At 42.1% G+C, this 26,242-nt stretch overlaps 1 protein-coding gene across 5 annotated transcripts in view; it reads right to left on the bottom strand.

Moving 5' to 3' along the window:
* Window positions 1–26,242, bottom strand: part of EVI5 (ecotropic viral integration site 5) — a 71,024-nt gene that overhangs the window by 21,221 nt on the left and 23,561 nt on the right. For 3 of the 5 annotated variants that reach the window (XM_028732773.2, XM_028732770.2, XM_028732776.2), the window contains 14 exons: window positions 25,917–25,991; window positions 24,063–24,188; window positions 22,917–23,060; window positions 22,376–22,465; window positions 22,184–22,281; window positions 18,576–18,636; window positions 16,754–16,807; window positions 13,014–13,046; window positions 12,333–12,479; window positions 8,519–8,653; window positions 6,800–6,940; window positions 5,610–5,768; window positions 3,848–3,994; window positions 2,267–2,362 (listed from right to left, as the gene is read on the bottom strand). In XM_028732773.2, coding sequence (XP_028588606.2) covers window positions 2,267–2,362; window positions 3,848–3,994; window positions 5,610–5,768; window positions 6,800–6,940; window positions 8,519–8,653; window positions 12,333–12,479; window positions 13,014–13,046; window positions 16,754–16,807; window positions 18,576–18,636; window positions 22,184–22,281; window positions 22,376–22,465; window positions 22,917–23,060; window positions 24,063–24,188; window positions 25,917–25,991 — 1,506 coding nt within the window. The remainder of the gene's footprint in view (window positions 1–2,266; window positions 2,363–3,847; window positions 3,995–5,609; window positions 5,769–6,799; window positions 6,941–8,518; window positions 8,654–12,332; window positions 12,480–13,013; window positions 13,047–16,753; window positions 16,808–18,575; window positions 18,637–22,183; window positions 22,282–22,375; window positions 22,466–22,916; window positions 23,061–24,062; window positions 24,189–25,916; window positions 25,992–26,242) is intronic. The other 2 variants (XM_028732771.2, XM_028732772.2) reach the window with 2 other exon arrangements.

Genomic DNA, 26,242 nt, shown 5'->3' with positions numbered 1-26,242 from the left:
CAGTGGTACCTCAGGTTACATACGCTTCAGGTTACAGACTCTGCTAACGCAGAAATAGTGCTTCAGGTTAAGAACTTTGCTTCAGGATGAGAACAGAAATTGTGCTCCGGTGGCGCGGCGGCAACAGGTGGCCCCATAAGCTAAAGTGGTGCTTCAGGTTAAGAACAGTTTCAGGTTAAGAACAGACCTCCGGAACGAATTAAGTACTTAACCCGAGGCACCACTGTACTTTGCTGCAATTTTATAAGACTTGAAGTAGTGTATCACTGAAGGGATTTGAGTTCCTTATGCTTAGGTAGAAGCAGCAATTAGATTTTGGCAGGGTAGGAAGTGGCAGCCAGGATTTTGGTTTCAGAATCTTCACAGAAGTTTGACTTAAAAGGAAAGCTCTGCGGCTTCCTCAGAGAAATTGTTTTGAGGCAAGTCAATGCTATACTCGCAACATTATAATTATTGTTAATAATCAAATTAAGTGCTGTGTTTTAAGACACAGTTTAGCAATGTCTTCTCAGTCAGCAAGTGCAATAAAGGACCCCTGGACGGCTAAGTCGAGTCAAAGGTGACTATGGGGTTGCAGCGTTCATCTCATTTTCAGGCTGAGGGAGCTGACGTTCGTCCACAGGCAGCTTTCTGGGTCATGTGGCCAGCATGACTAAACCGCTTCTGGCACAATGGAACACCGTGACGGAAGCCAGAGTGCACGGAAACGCCGTTTACCTTCCCGCCACAGCGGTACCTATTTCTCTTCTTGCACTGGCATGCTTTTGAACTGCTAGGTTGGCAGAAGCTGGGACAGAGCAATGGGAGCTCAGTCCGACGCGGGGATTCAAACCGCTGACCTTCTGATCGGCAAGCCCAAGAGACTCAGTGGTTTAGACTATAGCGCCACCCATGTCCCAAGTGTATGTCTCAATAGGCCCTGCCCACTTCGTGTACATTGTCATGCTTAGACTGGACAGCAAGTCTTCCCACCCCAGCAGCTAAAGAACTACAGTGATACCTTGGGTTAAGAACTTAATTTGTTCCAGAGGTCCATTCTTAACCTGAAACTGTTCTTAACCTGAGGCACCACTTTAGCTAATGGGGCCTCTCGCTGCCGCCGCGTGATTTCTGTTTTCATCCTGAAGCAAAGTTCTTAACCCGAGGTAATATTTCTGGGTTAGCGTAGTCTGTAACCTGAAGCGTCTGTAACCCGAGGTACCACTGTACATCAGAACTGTTGTGTATGTACAGTCCCAATGCTATGTTTAACACACTCCAAGACTTGAATATACCTATATGCAAGTCCACTCACTTCTGCCTACTTTTGACTACTGAGCCATCAGTCAAGTGTCTTAACAGAGACCACTGAAAAGCACTTCTCTGCGGTAGTATTCCAAGTGGTCGGTGAATCAGTGTGGCGTAGCATGGTTAGAACATAAGACTAGGACCTGGGACGCTGAGGTTCAAATCTCCACATAAGCTGGCTAGGTGACATTGGGAGAGTCACCCTCTTCTCTCAGCTTAATGTACCTGGCAGGGTGGTTACCAGGAGAAGGAAAACCGTGTGCATTTTGGAAGAAACGAAGGAAATAAAAATAAAATATATTATACTTTTTATTTTTAAAAAAGCAGAATTCAAGTTGTAGGGTAGGAGTGAACAATGATTACAAGGCTCCTTTGGGCAGGGTATCAATTTAATAATAAATAAATAATATCAGCATAAAAAAGGTAAAGGGTCACCTGACCATTAGGTCCAGTCGCGGACAACTCTGGGGTTGCGGCACTCATCTCGCTTTATTGGCCGAGGGAGCCAGCATACAGCATGACTAACATGACTAAGCCGCTTCTGGCGAACCAGAGCAGCACATGGAAACGCCGTTTACCTTCCCGCTGGAGCGGTACCTATTTATCTACTTGCACTCTGATGTGCTTTTGAACTGCTAGGTGGGAAGGAGAAGGAACCAATCAACGGTAGCTCATCCTGTTGCGGGGATTCGAACCACCAACCTTCTGATCGGCAAGCCCTAGGCTCTGTGGTTTAACCCACAGCGCCACCCGCGTCCCTCAATATCTAAAGGGGAGCTCACACATAAGGGTAATGGAACCCTGTCACCAATTTCGTAAACGAGTGTAAAGGGCAGGCAGAATTATGTCTACACTGAGAGGAAATGTTAAAAAGTTACCCAACGTGTGTCAAACTGAAGGGGGAAAGAGTGAAAACACAAAGCGGTAGGAAGTGAGAAAACAAAACAAAGGGAACAAAGGGAATGGTTTACACTCTTACTTGGATTTCTAGTTCTGCAATATGTTGCTGGAGTTCTGCCACAGCTGCTATGCTATCTGCCTCTCGGAGCCTTACAGCCATGACTTCTTCTTTATTCTAGGAATAACAGGGGTGAGGAGGGAATAGAAAAAGTTCAGGAAAAAACGTGATTCCAAGTAAGTTACGGGTAGCAAGCTGACTCACATTTCAGGAAAAACTGATTTGAGCCAGAAGTATCCTTTTGCTCTAAATTCATTCAACAAGCTACTTCAAGAGACTGACTGACCATGCTATCAAAATAAATACAACAATATTAATGATTTATTGGTGTTGCGGACTCTCCTCCCCCAAGATCCCCCCCCTTTAAAACAATTTGACCTGTGAGGTTTTAGTAAGCAAGGATAGTCAGTCTGTGAATACAAGGATCTATATAAAACATTTTGGAATGATGCTGCTCTATCGCCAAGGAGAATGTGCAACTGAAGGCAGCCTCTAAAGTTACATTTGCCATTGCAGTTCTCTTTCCAGCATTCAAAACATACGAAAAATTTAATGCATGCTGAAGATACACCCTGCTCTGCACTTCTGCAGTCTGAAGTAGTAAAAGCTGGTCTGTCCCTTACATGTTACATTTCTGCTTTTCCCATGTGTGTGAGGGTACGTGCACAAGAAGCACAATAAAAAGGGGCAAATAATTAAAAACAGGAAACGAACTGTGCAATGCAGAATCTCATCCTGTCTTCAGAGGCACATCCTCGACATAAACAGGCATCCAATTAGCATTTGCTTAGCCCTCAAGGTACATTATAAAACTGTACATTAGACCCAGTAGTGGCAGATGAATATACACACTCCTGGGAAGTCCCCTTACAAACGGTGCACGATTAAAATGTAAGGCGAAGACTAGTTTTAGGATGATAAATGGTGCCAGAAATCACCAAATGTCCTTAGATTTTTGCCTATGGCACCTCTGCTGACAATGGATTCTGTAATCCATCAAAACACTGAAATTGAACTGAAGAACTTGCATTTTACAAATATGAGGCAAACACCCAGAGTACAGAAATACACAACTCTCTTAATCATAAAGTGAAAGGGCTTTAAAAATCAAATGTGATGTCAGCTTGTTTAATACAATTCTGTAATATAAATCAAATATCCATCCTAGGAAAGCTTGCAGGTAGAATTTGCTAGCTCTCCAAGATATCTTGGTTTTAAAGTACAGTGGTGCCCCGCAAGACGAATGCCTCGCAATACGGAAAACCCGCTAGACGAAAGGGTTTTCCGTCGCGGAGGCGCTTCGCAAGACGAAGTTCCCTATGGGCTTGCTTCGCAAGACGTTTTCGCCATTTTTTTCTCGCTCCCCCCCCCCCTTTCAAAGCGGCTAAGCTGTTAATAGCCTTTTAACAGCTTAGCCGCTAAGCCCGCTAAGCCGCTAATAGCGCTAAATCGCTAATAGCGCGAATCCGCTTAGCCGCTAATGGGGTTGCTTCGCAAGACGAAAAAACCGCTAGAAGAAAAGAATCGCGGAACGGATTCTTTTCGTCTTGCGAGGCACCACTGTACACAGATAGTGTTCACTGCACTTCTGTTTTGGGTTACCTTGCATTCAATCTCTGCCTGCTTTCGCTTTGATTCTGTCAGCTGAGCCAGAAGTCCTTTGTTTTGAGCAGACAGATACTGGACCTTCCCTTGCAAACTGGAAATCTCTTGTTCCGCCCTCCGCAAATGGTTGCTATTTATCTGGTTCTGATGTTTAGGAGCGATAACAAGGGGGAGAAAGAGGGATTACGTTAGCCTTGACTTCGGTCTTCTCATACATTTGCAGTAGTAAATATGTGAAAGCTAGTGCAAACCTAAGGCTTGTAACTTCCACTAGCAAAGCAAGACAATGATCATTTACTTGCTTCTGCAACAGTTTGGTCAGTCCCAATCTATTAACTGTGAAAAAACTTTCTTTTTTTGGGGGGGGGGACTATAATTAATCAGTAACAGTGAATTAATTGAGGAAAAGGGTCAGAACTGATGGAAAGTTAATTCCAACAACAAAAAGATAGACACCAAGGGGGGGAAACAGACTCACTCGCACACAGGAAAAACCTCAAAAAAACCCCCCACAAAAAAACAGGATTCACTACAAAACAGAAACAACAGTCACACCAATAAACCAGAAACAGTCAGAAGAGCACCAGTGGAAAGAAAGGTCTACTTCAAGGAAGGCAGAGGAAAAAACCCAACTGTTACTCTTAAGGGAGGAGCAACTTAGAAGTTTCTCTAAGCGTTGGTGTTTTTTCCCTGCTTTCAGGCGAGTGGAGGATAACAATCCCCACTCAGTGGTGTACTAGTACCCACTCAAGAACGAAAAGTTACACTTAGCAGCATTTTTGATGTACTTGTTTTGTGTGTATGCTGCTTATATAAATGTGCTGCTTATTCAAAACAAGATACTTGTACTCAACATTAAGGGCTTACACACATCACTCTTATGGCACATATTGCACATGTGATCAGATAGAACAATTGCACCCCCTACAGGCTGAAAGTATTGTGGAAACCAGTGACTTTTTGCTGCATAACAGTTAAAATAATATTAAATAGATTGGTGCCATCACGGATGGGTTTTCAGTTTCGGTTTATTAACATGCTACACAGTTATTTTTACTGATGGAGGCTGCTCAATCGTTTTAACAGCTGCTTCTTGATGTTGTTCTCTGCTACTTTAATTTAGTTTTTATATTTTGCCTTATGGTTATTTGCTACCTTTTATATGGAAGATATGAATGTCTTAGATAGCGCTTTTGTTGCCAGAGAGCATATATTGGCAGGAGAAGCTAGATCAAAACACAGTTTCACGCCAACTAAACATATTGCCTAAGAATCCACATATTTCCACCCACTAATCAATTTTTTAGACCAGTTTAGGTATGATACAAGTGTCAGTCTATTTAGGCTGACCTCACTATATTCTAAGTGACTTCAAAAGTGGCACCACATTTTCAAGATTGGACAAACCCCACACACTACTGTATTATTACAGGTTAGAAAGTACAATAGTATCATTAAAGATTTATCTTCTCTACTGGTCATTACCAGCATCCTTCAGACATTAGTAGCACTTCGAACTTATACACTGGATCTGAATAAGATCTACTCAAAGTAAACCTATTGAAATTAATAGACCCAAGTTAGTCATGTCCATTAATTTCACTGAGTCTGCTCTCAATGGACAGAGCTCTATACTTCCCAGTTCCAAACCCAACATACTACATTTAGCTATGCAAGCGATTTTCATACTTTGCCCTGAGGGAATTATTTCCATGCAATACCTGACATTCAGTTTCCTCTGGGTGACGAGTGACCTTACCTGTGTTTCCATTTCCATCATCCTTTGCTTTACTTCTTTCAGCTCGGCTTGTGTTTCTGCTTCTCGGAGCCTGACGGTCATCAGTTCATCTTGCAATTCATTTACAGCGTTCTTTTTAGGGGGGTCTTTCCACCTCCCAGTAGTGCGAACTAGATGGCGCTAAAAACATTGCTATGTTTTAACAAAATCCCCAACTTGAATTAAAATAAAAAATAAATCTTCAACTGGCATAAGGATGCAGGAGAATTCATTCAACTTGAGTAGCCAAAGGCAGGAAAAATATGGAACATGGAGATTAAAAGCAGCAAATTTTCAGCAGCCAAGCACTAAACTGTACATATACTCATAAGGACAAAAAGGCACGTCGATATCTTGAATGTTTTTGCTAATGATTAAAAAAATTGCCCAGCCGTTGAAATACTTACAGTCTCCTCATATTTTCTCACTCCTAAATAAGGTTTAAATTGCTTAAGACAGCATTATTTGAAGTCCTTGGCAACTGATGACTAAAAGCTACTCTAAGATTATAACGTATAGTTGCTTGGGCATTACTCCCATTGAACTACTCAGTGGAAGTTAAAGGTAAAGGTAAAGGGACCCCTGACCATTAGGTCCAGTCATGATCGACTCTGGGGTTGCTCATCTCGCCAGCATGCTCTGGCGAACCAGAGCAGCGCATGGAAATGCTGTTTACCTTCCCACTGGAGTGGTACCTATTTATCTACTTGCACTTTGATGTGCTTTCAAACTGCTAGGTTGGCAGGAGCTGGGACCAAACAATGGGAGCTCACCCCATCGCGGGGACTCGAACCGCCGACCTTCCGATTGGCAAGCCCTAGGCTCAGTGGTTTAGACCACAGCGCCACCCTCGTCCCTCCAGTGGCAGTTACTTCTGAGTAAATAAGCTTCAAGACATTCTGCTAACACAGAAAACTGCATATTTCGCAGAAAGTTTATAGCTTTCTCAGCTGCTGAGGCAAATATAAAAACCTGCATTTGCTAAACAGGGGATCAAAACGAATGGCAGGGGCTCTCTGCAACTAGAACTCATTCACTTGCTGTCTCTTCTCATGATCCCCAGCCTCTTCAAACATCCCTCTTGTACACTAGTTCTCTGCAAGTCCAGTTTACACAATGCATTGTTGAATCAACTTTAGCCCTAGGTCTTAGGGCTAGGTCTATAGCCTTACCTGCCAGTGTTCCTCCAAATCTTTAACTTGTTGTCTAAGTTCTTTTAGACCCATCATAGCTTCTGCTTCTCTTAGTTTCACTGCAATCAATTCTTCTTGAAGTCTAGCAATATTGTTCTCATCAGGGAAAGAGCTGTTCCTCTGCAAACAAAGCAAGCTCTTAAGAAACCGAGAGTATAAGGCAGGCTATTTGCATTAAACGATACGTGACGTAAGGGAAAGAAACGAAAGGGTCATCTAGCTCAAACCTCTTGCAACTGCGTAATACATTTGAGGTGGCATTTCAGAAATACAAAGCACAGAAAGAACCCCCCAAACTTGAAGGACATTAAAATCTTCACAAATGAAAATGCATTGGATCAATGGGCTTAAAGTTTCAGTGAAACAAAACTCTCTATCTTGAGCAGGATCATTATATAAGGAAAGGGGACCTGCTAGCCTATTAGTTAGTTAGTACATAAAATTTATACACTGCTTGATTGTAAAAAAATAAAAGTAAAAACTCAAAGCAGTTTACAAAAAGACAAAACAATAAAAATCAAGGGGGGGTGGGGAATACAAACCTACTTTAAGACATACAAAATTTAAAACATTAAAACGGGTTAAAGTTATCTCAACTTTCTAAGCATCTAGGTAAGGTAAAGGGACCCCTGACCATTAGGTCCAGTCGTGGCCGACTCTGGGGCTGCGGCGCTCATCTCGCTTTAATGGCCGAGGGAGCTGGCATACAGCTTCCGGGTCATGTGGCCAGCAGGACTAAGCCTCTTCTGATCAACCAGAGCAGCGCACGGAAACGCCTTTACCTTCCCACCAGAGCGGTACCTATTTATCTACTTGCACTTTGACGTGCTTTCGAACTGCTAGGTTGGCAGGAGCAGGGACCGAGCAACAGGAGCTCACCCCGTCGTGGGGATTCGAGCCGCCGACCTTCTGATCGGCAAGTCCTAGGCTCTGTGGTCTAACCCACAGTGCCACCTGCGTCCTATCTACCATCTAGGCAGGTTTCTCTAAACAATAACATTTTTCGCATGCACTGAAAAGAGTAAAGCGAAGGCGCCTGCTTGATCTCAATAGGCAGGGAGTTCCGAAGTGCAGGTGCTGCCACACGAAACGACCCGAGTTCTTACAAATGCGGAACAGTTTTATGTGCCAATTCTGCCAAATGGGCCCATGTGGGGTAAGGCGATTTTGTTGTTACGGGCTTTAGATACTAATAGCAGGCCTTTGGTTGATCTGATTTACATCCTATGGCCTTTTAAAATGTTGTTGTTGTTTTTTGGAGGGGGCTATTGGGTTGTTGTTTTTATTTTTATTAGGTATTTTGTGGTTTTATATCTTGATTTTATTCTGTGAACTGCCCTGAGACCCCCGGAGTATAGGACGGTATATAAATTCAATAAACAACAACACCACCTTGAACTTGGCCCGGTAGCAGCACGCAAGAATTCAATATGGATAAAACAGGCAGGCAGAACGATAGTCCATGCAAAAAGCAGCTTGCCTGAAGTTTAAAGAGAGAACCTCTCTAGGGAGAGTTCCTAAAAGTGGGAGCTTCAATAGAAAAAGCCTCATCTTGTGCCCCAAACAACTGTGCTTCTGAGTAGGACACACGCCCTCCCCATGCTAAATGTAGTTGTGCCAAAAGGGACCTACGTTTTACAGAATGTTATGTTAAATTCACTTAAAATCACTCTGCAAAGCATTCTGGTTTGGACTTGCCTTTTCCATCTCAAGAACCTTATCTTGCATTTCCTTCAAGGCACAGTGGGATTCTGCTTCGCTCAGCCTTGCCTGCACCAACTCTTTCTCCAGCTGCAGGACGAAGTCTTCACTATAGCGGGAGCTGCACTTTTGCTATATGGAGGGAGTAAGTTCAGCATTAAATGTGAGGAAGCAGTGGCCTTAAAAGTGCAAGCGTGCTCAGAAAGCAAGAGGATGCAATGGGGGGGGGGGCTGCTGCCGTGAACTATGAAGGCTTTCCCCCCTCAGGTATTTCCATTCAGACTTACACACAGACAAAGTTTATTTCCACTAGGTAGCAGACACTAAAACCCTGCTAACTTAGGAACCAGTCCTATTTTACAGTGATTTTTATAATACCCCAAACCTGAAGTTTAAGTAGTGCAGCAGGTTGCTTTTTTTAAAGCTGTGGAAACACACCTCCAGTTTTCTGAGGTTTTGTTTTGGTCATCCTGTGAGTCAGAACTTTTCAGCCTTTTGTGGCGCCACTGCAAGTTTGTCCCGGTTGACAAACTAGACCCAATCTTCAAGATACAACAGGGGCTATTTTAAGGATTAAATATTTTTACTTTGCCAGCTAGCCATTAAGTCATTGTGTTCTCCCAAGTACAGTTCACGTTGAGTCAGCCAGTCTGCTGTGGTGACTAATGAAAGGCTGGGCCTTGCAATTCCAGGCCATCTTTATTTGGCAAAGCCGCTAGAGCTATTCTCCTCAGAGCACAATGGAGCTTCACAGAGCACTTGCTGGAAACTACTCTTCATGGCAACAGATCTGCATTTGCGCCTCTGTTGCTGAGGATCCAGCCAAAAGGTTATTGTGGTGGATCTCCCTCAGGCCTTTCACCAGCGATATCACCATCGCCGCATTCAAGATGTCACCATTTCCTGCAAGTCGCAGCCAATAAACCAGAGAGTTTAATGTCAGAATCCCAAAGGGTTATGCATAGAACAATTTAATACAGTACAACAGCACATTGTTTTTACACTATAGGTTAATGGAAAGATGTATGAAAAGCGAAGGCATGTAAGTCATGGGGGTAAGTATTTTCTTCCTGGTTTTCCCCGTAGGGCGGGGAGGAGAGAAAGAATGTGTTTACATACGCAAAGCTTATTTTGGCAAACTTAAACTTACTGCTTAAACAAAAAACTACCGTCTACAACTTAGCATATAGAATCGTGTTTCGTTGATTTATGTTTACAGACAAATTCTAAGGATGTTTGCTCAGAAGACCCTACTTTTGGTTAGTGGCACTTAGGCCCAGGTAAGTATAGACTGCAGCATCGAAAATATGCTAACTTTGACACTGCAATTCTATACCTGCCTACTCAGAGTAAGGCCCATTTCCCCCCAATGCTGGCTAGCGCTGATGGGAGGACATCATTTGGAGGTTTCCCAATTCTGGTGCACAGGATTGCAGAGTGAGGTTTCTTTTGTACAAGCAAAAGGTACAGGGAGGTGCAGCAGACACGCTTCTAAGCAGCAAATCATCAGAAAACAAAAAGCCCTGTTTTTCTCGTGAAAACAGCAACACTCTCCACGTGTAGAAATGCATATTAGAGCTGAGCGACCTGAGTTTCTACAATGTACCCAGGACTTAAAGGTAAAGGTACCCCTGCCCGTACGGGCCAGTCTTGACAGACTCTAGGGTTGTGCGCCCATCTCACTCAAGAGGCCGGGGGCCAGCGCTGTCCGCAGACACTTCCGGGTCACGTGGCCAGCGTGACAAAGCTGCATCTGGCGAGCTAGTGCAGCACACGGAAACGCCATTTACCTTCCCGCTAGTAAGCGGTCCCTATTTATCTACTTGCACCCGGGGGTGCTTTCGAACTGTTAGGTTGGCAGGCGCTGGGACCGAGCAACGGGAGCGCACCCCGCCGCGGGGATTTGAACCGCCGACCTTTCGATCGGCAAGTCCTAGGCGCTGAGGCTTTAACCCACAGCGCCACCCGCGTCCCTACCCAGGACTTACCATTCTCTAAAGCTGTGGGGACTGCCTTCCATTTGAAAACAAAAGTTCCTACAAAGCATTTTGAGCGAATAAAATCTCATATCAAGAAGCATTTCACTCATTCCAAAAGAGAAAATATTTCATAGAGCTTCAGGGGTGGGGGGCGGAGATCGCAGTGCCACCTAAGTAGATACAATTCTTACCTTGAATCTCCGTTTAAATGAAATTTCAGTGGCATACACTCGTAAGTGACAGAAGGTCTGAGAGTCAGTTCGTTGGAAACTAAGCTTAACGAGCCTGATTTTAGAGAAGTGTGCGATAAAAATGGGAAGGGTTCCAAAAATTGGGCTTTTTCAGAATCTCTGTGTTGTTGTGTTGCTGTTTTTAAAAAGCTATGCTGGCCCCTCTTCTTGTTGTTTGTTTTATACCTCAATCCACACTGTATGTAAGAATTGCTTTTTAACCTCCTTATTCTCCCAATCACTTTGAGACAGTGACTTATCCAAGGCCATCTGCATTTGATTCATAGATAAGTAAGGAGCACCAACCCCAATATATCAAATACCAAGCAATTCAAAATTATTTCATGGTAACAATCATCCACCAAGAATGGGCAAAGAAACACAAAGCCTAGAAATTTGGTGAGTATAATAATCTCCCCTTAGCTTTCCCAGGAAAACAGCCTCTGTCTTTACACTTGCGCAACAGTCTCCAACACAATAGTAACACAACACTATAGTAATCCAAATTATTCAGACTAGCTATATTTCTATTCCGTCTCCTGTCCCCCATTAGATGTATTCATTTACATGTATATTTTAATACCTATGAAAATATCGTTTTTAATTCCACATTTCATTACAGGGCATATATTCAACACATAAATAATTTTTTGGATTATTCCATACATATCTATTGATTACAAGAAAGCTAAAGAACAAAGTAGGAAGTTTCCTGTTTTGGTTGGGTTCCAATAATATTACTTGTGAGAAACAAATTATGGAACAAAATTAAGAGCTACCAAGAATAATGATCTTTCACATAAAGTTTATTATTCAGGGAAGGCTAGAAAGGAACATTTATGTTATCATAATTAATTACTTTTCTTCCAGCAATGAAGTCACTCACACACACACACACACAAAATAATTTCTAAAACAAAGGCCAAGCGAATTGAGAGCACATGTTTTACCCAAGGAAACAATCATACTGACATTATCTCAGTATTTTAAAGTATGAGATTGAAACCACAGGTATCTATTAAAAAATAAAAATAAAAATGTCAAATTATTGGTTGTGCAGTATCATCTTAAGCACATTCACCTGTCAGTCACACAAAGTTCAATCGCCTTACTGCCTAAGTGGTCAAATTTAATTTCTCTTTTTCCCCCACTAGGTGGTGCCCTAAAATGTTGAAAACTGTGCTAAGGATGATCATGCTAAAGGCCTGCTGTCAGTTCAGGCTAAGGATAGAGGAGGAATCCACCTTTAAGCAGATTTAAGGTTTGGTTATTCCAACCCAGCCGAGTCCTGTTTTGCACTGAACTGTGTCCTCTGTTCAAGTTCCTTATACATCACCAAGACACTCAGTTCCCATCATCTCTATGGCTATATTGGTTGCTAGTGATACGAGTTGGGAGTCTAACAACCTCCGGAGGGTTAGGAACCCCTTAATCTAATTATTAAAAACAGGCTAATTCGTTTTCGCTTAATTTTTACCCATGCATATATCACAGAAAGCAATATATTTAAGAGGAACAGAACAGAGATCATGCCATGTCCAACAGAAATAACCAGAAGTGAATGAGAAAGATAAGAGATTAGGTTACTATCAGGTACCTTACCCCTTGTTGCTGTTGCTGGAGCTCCCTGATGGTATTTTCAGCTTGCTCCAGTTTAGTAATGGCCTCATTACTCTGCTGTTTGATGGTGGCCAGCTCCCGTTTTATGAGGTAGTTTTCCTCAGCCTCCTGGGCCCTTGTCACTTGTCCCTTAGGACATAATTTTCTTTTTAAAGCAATTGGAGGACCGATCCAGGGAAGACCGAGAGTTTTACATATTTATTCTGCCATATGGTTAAAATCTTGCAAATCATCACAGAACTGTTACAGCCAGTACATCAATTTAGCGAAGTAGAGGCAGTTTAGCACTGCATCGCATTAAACGCTTTTAGTATCCGCCAGCAAGGTCAATTGTGTATTCGCATTCAGCAGAACTCTGTTCATGCATATATTACTCCATTGTGCATGCACATCAGTTAGAAGTTTTGTAGCTGGTCTACAGAATTAGTGCTGAAACAGAATTAGAGCCCAGCAATTACTCAGAATTTCAGGCGCCATTAGAATGAGCGTGCAGAGATACGCCTAAAAATTATTCTAACACAGAGCTGCTAGATTACAGTTGTTTAAATTTACGAGGGTAGATATTCAGTCGTAAAAATGCATGTAGTTATTAATGCATGCATTAAAAACAGAAAGCTGTTTTTTTTAGAATTGGAAAGAGTGAGATACTAAAGAAGTATATACCTGTATCAATCTATCTGCCAAGGAAGCACTTTCCTACAAAAAGGAAAAAAATTCAGATAGGAGTAAGAGAAAAAAAGGAAAACCAAGTGACAAAATCAATGGTGGAGAATTATGCCCAAATTCTACCAACTTTCCATATGCAATGAACTCCCAAATATTCATTTTTTTCGCCCATTAAAGGTGGTACAGTTTAACAGCCAAATCTCAGCAGCACAGGCAGAAGACTTAATTCAGAAAAATAACACCGAGCTTCAAATTTAATAATATTCGTTTAAAGAGGGTAAGTTGTTTAATTTTCAGTTGGCAGTTTATTGCATGGAGCAAACATTATACGGTATGCAAATTCATGTAGAGCTCACTTGATCAAGCTTTGTGAAGTGAAAGGAGGTATAATTTGAGCACATTTCAAAGTTCAGCTAGTGAAGGGGCAGAGCCATTTGTACAACAGCAGTATTTAAAAGGCAGGAGTCCAGTGATGCAAAATGTCAGGCACAAAGAACAGTGAATATATGCAAAGTATATCTGATCTGATTTTGGACAACTCTTATCACTAACGCTATTACAGTTTAATCTTCCCTTGCTCAGATTTTGCAGCAAACTAGAATCTTCACAGCAATCTAATAATCCAGGCAGCTTTCAACCTGGAAAGGTACAATTTAACCCATACGCATCAGTTAGTTTACACCTCCCTTAATGCACTTACAAATTCACAGAGAGGGCAGAAACTGTTAACACATCCACATGAAAATTGCGGCATCAAGGAGCCCAATGAAGCTGTATCAGTAGAAGTAGAAATGTATTAATTAGCATAAATTAGGTGGAAACTAACTTCAAGCTGAACGCACAATTGTTCTCTGAATTGAGATTTGTTTAAGAACAGAATTTCCATCTTGCTTTCCTACTTTTGTTTTATGACAGTAACAGCTGTTCTGTTCCCCTTGGAACCAGGAATGCACACTGGAAAAAATTCACTTTCTACGCTTATGGGAAAAGACCAAACTTCACTCCCCACATAGGGAGAACTCCTCTTTTAAGTCATAAATGAAGACTTCTGCCAACTATAATTTCAAAAACTAAGAAGCTATAGCTGTAAAAGGCTTGAAGGCCTAGAAAAAAATATCAGAAACAGGAATCCAATCTATTCCTATTCAGCATCCACTAGAGATAGACAGCGTATTCTTTAGTCTGATTAATGGGAACAAGTATTCTAGAGCCAAGGGGAAAGGTCACAATATCGTAAGATTATTGGGCAGAAGGAAATTTTCATATGACAAAGAAAAACCATGAGAAAGTGATTTGGGTGTAGAAAAACACAAAACCTGCCCTTTCAGAGTTGCCCCAATGCTTGAAGAAGAAGCACCTGTATTAGAGATCAAGGAAAGCTTGCCTTCTACCAAAAGGATAGCCAGCCACTCTCACAATGGTTAACAAATGAGTATCAGTCTCCAGAAGCTTATACATTGTGCTACAGCAAGCTTAAAGTCTTGTAAGGTTGGCACATTGGCAAGAGAAGGTGGCTGTCAGGGTCTCTAAGTGCTAAGGGCAATTGCAACAGACTGGAAAACAGTCTATAGAACCTTTGGAAGGAATGGGTTAGATCTGGACTAGACATTTCCATCACCTGCACTGTTTGGATGCCATCATTTCCTGGGCACTAGAAAGGTAATCATTGTGGATTTTGTTTGAGAACAACTCTGTACTGTCTTGGAATTCAGAACAATAAAGAAAAACACATCACAACCTTGCTCAGACTATAACAGGACAATGTTACAGAAACCTCCTCTTTTTAAGAGAACCGCGTCCTTATCACTAAGGCAAAATGAAAAGAAAATAAAGAATTCATAATGGGTTCTCCTATTCCTCCAATTGTCCTTGCCCATTGAAAGAACTGAGAAATAAAAGCAGTAAAAGTATTACCATGGTAGTGGGACTAAAAAAAGCAGTAACACTGAATGAGAGGATCATCTTAGAGGACAAACATGCTGCCTCAGGCTTGCTAGCCCATTGTCTAGTCATGTAAAGAACAGCTCCTCAGGAGAGGATGACTTCCTAAGACTGTTTTCCCACCAGTGCCACAAATATACTCAAATATTTTCAAGAGGCTGAAAGAATGGAGCGGAAGTTCTTCCAAGGCGTCCAAAACACCCACCCACAACACAGCTAGGTACAAACACAGTTCAGTTTTTTGCTTCAAACGCTGCCTCTGCAACTACTCAAATTAACAGATTGCCTATACTAAATGGAACACTTGGGATTTAAAAAATAATAATAAAAGCATACATTCCTCAGTGCTTTATAAACTGTTCATATTATTACGCCCGTGTCAGTTATTCAGAAAAAAATTACAATATAAAATGCTCAACTCTCCTGTTTCAAGAAGTGTTTGAGCACCACCATTCAACAACCCAAGGGATGACTGTTTTGTCTATCACTAGTTTGTCTGATTCTGGCACCCTTTAGTTCTGTTTCCCCTAGTCATCAAATGATCAGTAGTGTCCACATGCTTGGAATAAGAAGGAGGAAGCTCTAATGGCTTTAAGATAAGAAGGAGAATAATAATAATAATAATAATAATAATAATTTATTTATACCCTGCGCATCTGGCTGGGTTTCCCCAGCCACTCTGGGCGGCTTCCAACAAAACACTAAAATACAATAACCTATTAAACATTAAAAGCTTCCCTAAACAGGGCTGCCTTCAGATGTCTTCTAAAAGTTTGGTAGTTATTTTTCTCTTTGACATCTGGTGGGAGGGCGTTCCACAGGGCGGGTGCCACTACCGAGAAGGCCCTCTGCCTGGTTCCCTGTAACTTGGCTTCTCGTAGCAAGGGAACCACCAGAAGGAAGAAAATGTTTCCAGGTACAATTAGGGTTCTTCATGAAGCCAAAGGGGGCCAAGAGATTGAGATGAGGCAGAATAGAAACAGTGAGAAGCCCTTATTTTCCACAGCTGTTTGGTGAAAAAAGTAAGAAGGATGGGTGTCCTGCTCTCAACCTGCTTGGGAACAAAAATCATAATCCAAACTAAGAGCCTTCTGTTATCTACCACACTTTGCTACAGATATCTGCTTTAACCTAAATTAAGAATGAGCTCTCTCAACTTCATCATACTATTCGGTCCAGGGATTGAACTTGAACAGAATGCCACTGAATTAAGGAAGAAGACTGCAAGTCAAAGCTGTATATGTGTTGTGGTTTCTATGGTGTGCTGAACAAAAACAAATAAATAGAAACTTGCTTTCGGTTTCTGAATATATTCTATACGGTGGTTATGCAAAGTGCGAAATCATTTCAGACACCTGGCTTAATGTTTCAGTGCATTTGGTGATGCAAAGAACCAAAATAACGTTGGCGCAAAACTTTGTCCCAGCTTCCTTCCAACAAGGAGATTGTCCAAGGACACTGATCTTCCATCCAAAATCCATTACATACATCTTTCAGTTTCATTGCCTGACTTTTAATAAACCCAATGCCTTGTTCTTCAATAAAACCGTTAATTATTAAGGGGCCACAGAACGCTTTGTTGAATTCACTTCTTTAGTTAAGGTACGGAAAGCAAGTGCTCATAATTTAGAAACCTGAATTGTCTAATTATGAAGAAGCATCATGAAACTGCTTTAAAACAGACATTAGCAGTGTTGTGCTTGCCATGCTATTCATATTAGTACAGCTATTCAGAACTGCACCGGTATTGTAAAATTTGTCATCAAATACAGGATAATGGCGACTAGAATACTTACTTTTTCTAGTGTTTCAATGCGCTGTTTTAAAAGTCTATTTTCTGTCTGTAATCTCTGAAAAGCAAGCAAAATTAACTGAGACCTAAATGCAGTGAGGAGAGAGGAAGAATCCAGTAACCTTCAAGGCCCACTGAAGTTACAAGATACCATATCACCTGGTAAACATTACATGGAAACATCCTAGATTTCTCCCCTAATTATTCCCTTATAAGAGTTTTAAAGAAGATGGGCAATTTAAATTAACTGAGAAGTCCCAATGATCACCTTATATGCATGGTGCCTCTACTTTAGGGTACTGATTCCACACACTTGTGGCGAAGTCATGCTTCTATGAATGTTGTTATATTGTTATATTGATCAATTATAAGTTATACAGCCTAATGCCCAGCATCACAAAGAGCTAAATCCTGACCACATTTCCTTGAAAGCAAGGCTGTGGATGCCGCCTGTTAATTCAGATCAGTAGAAGGCCTTCTGAAATTATCAGTGTTACTAAATTGCTTGCTATCACAACGCAGATAGCTTCTTTTAAAAGAAAGAAAGAAAGAAAGAAAGAAAGAAAGAAAGAAAGAAAGAAAGAAGAAACCTTGCTGGAATGCAGCGTGGAACCTTTGAGAAAAATACCGTATTTTTTGCTTTATAAGACGCACCAGACCACAAGACGCACCTAGTTTTTGGAGGAGGAAAACAAGAAAAAGAATATTCTGAATCTCAGAAGCCAGAACAGCAAGAGGGATCGCTGCGCAGTGAAAGCAGCAATCCCTCTTGCTGTTCTAGCTTCTGGGATAGCTGCGCAGCCTGCATTTGTTCCATAAGACGCACACACATTTCCCCTTACTTTTTAGGAGGGAAAAGTGAGTCTTATAGAGCAAAAAATATGGTAAGTTTAAGGTCTGATGGTCACTTTGGGTGACGCTGCTGGAAACAGCAGGCTGGAGTGTCAACCAGTCAGGAGAGAACAGAGAGTTAAAAGAGAGAAACTGACAGTCAAAACTGTGAGATAGTGCTTGGAAAGGACTTGGGATGGGTGGATAGGGCTTTGCTAGGCAGGGCAACTCACGGGTATATCCCTGAGGGGAAGGAAAAGATCCTAGAAGTGGGCTGGAAGAGTTCTTACAGGCAGGACAAACAGCCATTCAAGGCGGAATCTGTTTAATTAGAAACAGTTCTAAAGTGGAAGTTTTAAGTAAAGTTCTCAGTTATTTCTGTAAAGCATTTCTGGCTGGAACAAAAGCTCTGGGCCTTATCAGGGTCACCATTAGGCTTTAATCCTCATTGAGTGTGTTTAAGTAAAATTCCAGTTTTGCTTCCGATCCTTACTTTGAGGGATAAATGGTCACGGGTTTTCTTTTCACATCATCAATATTAGCAAACCCTGCCATATACAGAGAATCTCAGACCTCTCAAGCGTTACTCCCAGGGAGTGTCTAAGTTTGAAAGCACCCCAAACCCAGCCACATTCCCTCGCTCGCATCTTTACTGAGGAAGCCTGTCACATAAGTGTCTTATTTTCTTACATATTCCTCCACAAAACGATCATATCCCCAGCCCACACATCTTTCACTGCAGCTTTGTTTTAAATGTACCTTTGAAAAGTGGAAAGTTACAGGTACTATATTAGCTTTCCATAATAAATGAGGATACACTATGGAAAGTTAATATGGCACTTGCCTCCACAAAAGACTTGTTATTTATTCATTACCTTTGTATCCTGCCTTTCTTCCAAGAACCTCAGGACAGCATGCATATAGTCCCTGCTGCCCAGGTAAGGATTGAAAATATCCACATTAGTTACAACACTCTCGCACAAAATTCCACTTACTTTAATTTCAACTTGTTCTTCCATTTCTTTTGTTTTTATAGTGGTATATTCTTTTTCTAACCTGAAGAAAAAAAATTAAGACTTTTTTTTAGTACAGTGGTACCTCGGGATGCGAACGGGATCCATTCCGGAGCCCCGTTCGCAGCCTGAATAGAACGTAAGATGCAACTGTGCGTCTGCGTGGGCGCAGGTCGTGTTTTGCAGCTTCTGCGCATGCGCGAGCAGCGAAACCCGGAAGTAACGCGCTCCGTTACTTCCGGGTTGCCGCGGAGCGTAACTTGAAAATGCTCAACCTGAAGCACATTCAACCCGAGGTATGACTGTATTGTGTGCATGTGCTGAACAGAATGAGTAACGTGCAGAAAGACTGTCAATATTCCTATGTGGGACTCCCACCAAAGCTTTTGTTTTTCATTCACTAAACCTGGTTTTCCTCGCCTTTACAGTGAAACTGTAAGTCCATGGAAAAGGCACGATTCTTTGTAATTCTTTTCACCATGTCTATGGTCTTAAGGTACATGAGGGTTTTTTTTAACACACATAGTGAAGTAGAAAAAGAAAACCACACAAAACATCACCATGGAGTAGTTCGCACAAGTGCCTATTTTGCTGTAAGTTTACTTGTTGAAATCTGCACCCAACAAGGTAAACCTCTTCTTCCTATGTATATCCTTAAAAAGGTAAAGGTAAAGGACCCCTGACAGTTAAGTCCAGTTGCAGACCACTCTGGGGTTGTGGCGCTCATCTCGCTTTACTGGCTGAGGGAGCCGGTGTTTGTCCGCAGACAGTTTTTCCGGGTCATGTGGCCAGCATGACTAAGCCGCTTCTGGCAAAACCAGAGCAGCACATGGAAACGCCGTTTACCTTCCCGCCAGAGCAGTACCTATTTATCTACTTGCACTTTGAGGTGCTTTCGAACTGCTAGGTTGGCAGGAGCTGGGACCGAGCAACGGGAGCTCACTCCGTCGTGGGGATTCGAACCGCCGACCTTCTAATGCAGGAATATGCAGCTGTCCCATACGGGGATAGTACCTGCAACCCTGGCATTATGAGCACCACGCTCTAACCAACTGAGCTATCCGCTTGTAGGAAAACTGTTGCGTGAAATTGTCGATACATGAATTAAGTGCCCATGCTTCAGCAATTGAGGCCTCATTTAGAACTCAACAGAAAACACACACCAAGTTGTACTGCTTTCAATAAGCAATTATAAATGGGAATTGTGAAGCCCATTTCAAAAGTCATAGCTAGAGTGCCGTGAGATAAGATTGATTTCTAAACAAAACAAAAAAGGGCCTTAGCAGTAGATCTGCTAAGATTGCTTTTCTTAAATGAAGTTAAGACTTTATATCTAATGAGACACCTTTAGTTCCCTGGAGATTCTTTGATCCTGTGGAGACTTATATGAATTAAAGAGCTGAGAGGGGAAGAAGGGCACAGGCAAGAACAAGATGGTGAAAAAGTTAAATTACAGAGTTATGAGAAATTAAAGTCCAAAGTACAAGACTGGTTGTATTACCTTCAGATAAATGAGATATTTAAACAGGACAGGAAAATAGGCTTCCAGATGGAGAGGTCAAAATTAGAAACAGAACTGTTAGAACCCAATACTAAGAACTTGTCAAGAATGTATAATTTGCTGTTGAAATGGAATACACAGGATGAAACGGTGAAATCAGCTATGATTAAATGGGCACAAGACATTGGTCATGACATTATGTTTGCTGACTGGGAACAGTTATGGACCACCGGTGTTAAGTTTACGGCATGTAATGCCTTAAGAGAAAACATAATGAAAATGATTTACAGGTGGTACATGACCCCAGTCAAGCTTGCAAAAATTTACCATTCGCCCAATAATAAATGCTGGAAATGTAATGAGACTGAAGGTACCTTTTATCACCTTTGGTGGACCTGCCCAAAGATTAAAGCCTTCTGGGAAATGATCTATAATGAAATCAAGAAAGTCCTTAAGTGGACCTTTCTTAAGAAACCTGAGGCTTTTCTCCTGGGCATGGTTGGCCCATTGGTGTCAAGGAAGGATAGGACGTTTTTCATGTATGCCACTACAGCAGCAAGAATTCTTCTGGCAAAGTATTGGAAGACACAAGAACTACCCACTCTGGAAGAATGGCAGACGAAGGTGATTGACTATATGGGACTGGCAGAGATGACTGGCAGAATCCGTGACCAGGGGAAAGAGACAGTGGAAGAAGACTGGAAGAAATTTAAAATATATCTTAAAAATTGCTGTAAAATTGAGGAGTGTTAAGATGTTAAGGAACTAAGAAATAGAGAATTGCAGCTGTAATCAATAAGTTAAAGAAAAAAGAATCTAATGAAAGAGAATTAAATAATTAGTTAATCGGAGGAGTTGCTGAAGAAATGTAAAACAAGGATGCAGAAAAGGGGAGGTATGGGGAAGTCCGGGAAGTAAGGTGTATGAAAATAAGATTATGAAATTATACATGTTTATATGTTTGTATGTTTTTGTTTTGTGTATTGTATGTTTTTATTATGTGTTTGGAAAATCAATAAAAATTTATTTAAAAAAAAAAGAAGAAGAAGAAGGGCACAGGCAAAAACAGAAGCTTCCACTCGGCTCAAAGGTTTCCATGAATGCAACAACAGGAATAGATACTATCCAAAAACAGATTTTAATTTTACAGTGGTGCCTCGCAAGACGAAAAGAATCCGTTCCGCGAGTCTCTTCATCTTGCGGTTTTTTCGTCTTGCGAAGCAAGCCCATTAGCGGCTTAGCGGATTAGCGCTATTAGCAGCTTAGCGGGCTTAGCGAATCAGCTGTTAAGCGGCTTAGCGGATCAGCTGATAAGCGGCTTAGCGGCTTGGGGAAAAGGGGGGGGGAGGGAAAAAAACCTGCAGGAACTCGCAAGACATTTTCGTCTTGCAAAGCAAGCCCATAGGAAATTCGTTTTGCGAAGCACCTCCAAAACGGAAAACCCTTTCGTCTAGCGGGTTTTCCGTCTTGCGAGGCATTCGTCTTGCGGGGCACCACTGTATTTATTTTTTGCCCATCAGGTCCTATACAGTAGCTTTTGATACACAAATCTCCATCAAGCTCTTTTTCAGTGGTACACTTGTCTGTTTTGCCTGAAGAGTTTCTGAAGCTCAATACCTAGTTTGCCATTTTGTGACTTTCAGTTGATCTGGATAAAGTTACTTTGCTAACAATGCTTTTGCGTACAGTGGAACCTCGGGGTGCAGACGTAATCCATGACGGAGGCACGTCCGCAACCCGCAGTGTTCACATCCTGAAGCGCTGCATCTGTGCAGGCGTGATTTGGCGCTTCTGCGCATGCGGCGAAACCTGGAAGTAACCTGTTCCGGTACTTCCGGGTTTCCCGTAGTCCACAACCCGAAAACACAAAACCTAAAGTGTCCGTAACATGAGGTATGATAACATAGGCCAAGGTGGCTGATGTATCCTCCCCCTCCTGAGTGTGATACACAGTACTCTAGTTAGTATCATTGGCAAAGAAACTGCTGAGACTCTTAAACAGAAGCACGTTAACAAGATTTTAAAGCAATTCAAAACCCAGGAACTGTTTTAGAGCACAGATGCTATTTATGCAAAATGTACTACCTACTTTTTCATCTTTTTTGCATTGTATTTGACCTGGTAAGCTGCTTGGATTAATTTATCTGGCCCACCATCAAACTGACGCGGAACGACCTTCTGAAAGTGCTAAAAACAAAGCACACCGTCATGGTAATTAATACCAACATTATACGCAAACATTCCAGCAATTTTTGATATGTCGACATCACATTTAGCTTACTTGTAACATCCCTTCCATGTCGAGCTGCATCAATTCTGTTTGATTCATCTGGAGTAGTGCTAAGCCAACTCGAAACACTATCTCCAAACCCTAGGAATAAGGTATGTGTTTTATTTCAGGTAAGCATTTCGGATATCTAACGTAAATATATTTTCCCATTTAGCTGAATACTGACAAAATTAATATTGGCAGATTTCAGCGCCACACTTAAAACAAATGAGGCTCCGCTTAGATTGACACAGAATGTCAAGTTTAACCCAAGCATAGGAGCCAACTGCTAGGGGACTGAGGTCCTTTCCACCCCCAGTAAAATATTTAAGGAGACCGCCCCCCAAAAAATTGATGGGCATCATTCAAATGGTGTGCATGTGTTGTGTCATGTGATCAATTACGTAGGGGTGGCCCTTACCTGGACCCCTGTAATATTTTATTCAAGTTGGCACCCCTGAACCTAACTAACAACCACAGTCAACATCAGAAAGAGTTGCCTTGGGAGATACAGTGTTTTGATTGTGACAACAGGCATTAGACAATAGCTTACCTCAGACATAAAGATATCAAATATTCTTGTTGCAATTGGTAATGGAAAAGATGTAAGGAAAATAGTTAAGAACCATGACGAGGCATACATAGAGGTATGAAAACTCTGAGCCTGAAAATGTACATACAGCTCTGGCAGTTGCTCCTGAAAGAAAATTTACAGTTGTTGGGTTTTTTTAGGTAAGACTTTCATAAATCATAAAATAAGCATCTATCTATCTATCTATTTAAAGGACTACACTTTGAAATGGTGGTCTCTCTCTTTCAAGAATATGATTTATATCATCTGAAGGCCACACACTGATTAGCATTCTCTGTAATTTACCTCAGACTGAATCGCTCTGCATTTTGCTGTGTGAAAGCATCAATACCCATCTAAAGGTTATGAAGCACTGATGTTTTCTCTTACTGAGAGTATTAAAATAGGGATAACAAGGGAGTGTGAACAAAATGCTGGAGACAAAGCTGTTCAATTTTCTTAGTTCAGCAGGGTTTATAGACTGAAGCACTGCTCTCCACTTCCTGAACTCTGGCCAATTCTCTACACACCATTCCTTTTGGAAGTGCTTTTACCGTATTTTTCGCCCCATAGGACGCACTTTTCCCCCTCCAAAAATGAAGGGGAAATGTGTGTGCGTCCTATGGGGCAAATGCAGGCTTTTGCTGAAGCCTGGAGAGCGAGAGGGGTCGGTGCGCAGATCTCTGCAAGCCGTGGGAGCCTGCACCGGGCTCCCGCGGCTTGCGGAGAGTTGCCTACATGCTGAAGGCTGGGCGCGCTGAGCTCAGCGCGCCCAGACTTCGCTCAGCTCTCCACAAGGTGCGGGAGCCCGGCTCTGGGCTCCTGCGGCTTGCGGAGAGTTGCCTGTTCTGGGGGCTGGGGTCGGGGGAAGCTCGGGCTTCCCCCGCCCCAGCCCCGGGAGGGAAATAATTCCCCCCCCTTTATTCCCCCCCAAAGCTAGGTGCGCCTTATGGGACGGTCCGTCCTATAGGGCGAAAAATACGGTAATTTATGGCCTTCCACCTCTCTGCCACCCAGTTCTCCTAACCCACCGCTGAGAAAGTGGGAAATATCTGCAAATTTAAAAACAAAAAGAATGAACTACAAAGCATGCAACTGGTAAACGATCTCATATATATCTATATATACCTGTATCATCCATTCAAACTGATACATACAAAGGCCAAGCTCAGCCATACTTGGCTTGAAGAGTTCTCGAAGTCGGTAATCTTGCATTAATTTAACAAACACACAAAACGCTTCCTCCTCGGGCATCTGTTTCGAAGGAGAACCAAGTCAGGAGCTCATTATTCATTGTCATAGTCACCCTAAAAAAGCCCCAAAAGTTTCCAATACCATGTGGCTACAGGAATCATACAGGTATATACTTCTGGGGTGGGTGGAGAAATGATGTTTCCTAGCCCTTCGCAACCAATTTTCATCTGTAGCTCTTTTTTATTGCAGTATCTGAACAAGTGAAAAGAGAATTGCTGTTTCTCAAGCCCTAGTGGCTCGGTAGTCTCATTGTGGCAGCTGTGGTTACATGGAAAAAGCATTGCAGATACTCCCTACATTACAAGCTCACACCCAGGTTTGGAAGCACTGGCCATATTTCAATTATCCATTTTCGGATTAATGAGCATGCACAAGATTTTGGCTCCTGCACACAGCTGCTTCACCTGCTTCTCCATGGGAGGGAACAAGCCAGGAAGCTGCAAGCTAACCATAGTTCATCATTGCATTTAAACCAGGATACTATGGCTGATGGCTTCCAAACAGACAGAGTAGGATGCCAGTGGGGCTTGAAGTTGGCTTCCAAACAAGCTAGGATGTGGAAATCATTAGTTGCTGGTTCAGATGTAAAAGCAAGGAATAGTTATGCTTCCTGGCTTGTCCTGAGTCTTGTGTGAAGGGAAGAATGAAGCACAGTGGTGCCGCAAGACAAATGCCTCGCAAGACGGAAAACCCGCTAGACGAATTTCCTATGGGCTTGCTTCACAAGACGAAAATGTCTTGCGAGTTCCTGCAGGGTTTTTTTCCGCCCCCCTTTTTCCCAAGCCGCTAAGCCGCTTATCAGCTGATCCGCTAAGCCGCTTATCAGCTGATCCGCTAAGCCGCTTAACAGCTGATCCGCTAAGCCGCTAAGCCGCTTAACAGCTGATTGCTAAGCCGCTTATCAGCTGATCCGCTAAGCCGCTTAACAGCTGATCGCTAAGCCGCTTATCAGCTGATCCGCTAAGCCGCTTATCAGCTGATCCGCTAAGCCCGCTAAGCCGCTAATAGCGCTAATCCGCTAAGGGGCTTGCTTCGCAAGACAAAAAAACCGCAAGACGAAGAGACTCGCGGAACGGATTCTTTTCGTCTTGCGAGGCACCACTGCATTTGCACAAATGAAGATCAGGCATAACTTGGCTTATTAAACGGAGATTTGTTTGTCTGAATGTTGTCATTGCCTTCAAACACTTGCAACCACTGGCCAATATTAAACATTGAGGATGGTTTTTTTTTTTAAATTAAATATTGATAATAATAATTAGAGCCAGGAGAGTTAGTGGGTAATAAAAACCATGCTGGGGAATCTCAAGCTTGCCTAGGAATTTTTATCCCGTAGAACAGGTTTTCTATTACTATATTCTATCACATCTCTGCAGAATGAACGTCATTGTGCCTGGGGCCAGGGGGAAAGCTACCTGTGGCCAAACATTTCTCTTTTAACAAGCAGGGAACAAATACACATTTACATTCTAGGGGCTAGCCGCCCGAAGATCAACAAGAAGCAAGGCTCCAACCTGACTCACATTAAGCCCGGGCTTAGAATTTTCTGAACTGTTACATAAAACAATGTGCGTTCAAAGTCTGTGGTAAAGACCAGTTAAGAGACCTCACAAGAAGAGCCCCAGGTCGTGGATCCAGTGTTACGCTTTATCATCATCCTGTACTGCTTTGGACAAAGCAAAATTCCAAAGTAATATATAGTTTCGCGAAGCCGTGTGGTTTACTTACCTGCATGAGAAGCAATCCAACAATAAAAGCACTTCCTTGGCAGTAACCAACCTCGCGGTCCACTAATGAATAAGCCTAGAAAATGTTTTTTAAAAACTGGTAAGACTCCAAGCAGCAGAAATCACTGCACATTTGCTTCCAAAACCCATCACATTTATATACCACCTTTTCTTCCAAATATAAGTAATAAACAAATTTTTATTTATACCCCGCCCTTCCCGGTTCAGAAAACCGGGCTCAGGGTGGCTAACAACAAATTTAAAACACTTAATTGATGCAACAAAAACCAGCATAAAATACAGTATAAAACGTGAATAACAATAAAT

The sequence above is a fragment of the Podarcis muralis genome, chromosome 5 (assembly GCF_964188315.1).
Source record: "Podarcis muralis chromosome 5, rPodMur119.hap1.1, whole genome shotgun sequence".
Lineage (NCBI taxonomy): Eukaryota > Metazoa > Chordata > Lepidosauria > Squamata > Lacertidae > Podarcis > Podarcis muralis.
Note: the sequence above shows the minus strand (reverse complement) of the source record. Positions and strands in the feature narration are given on the sequence as shown.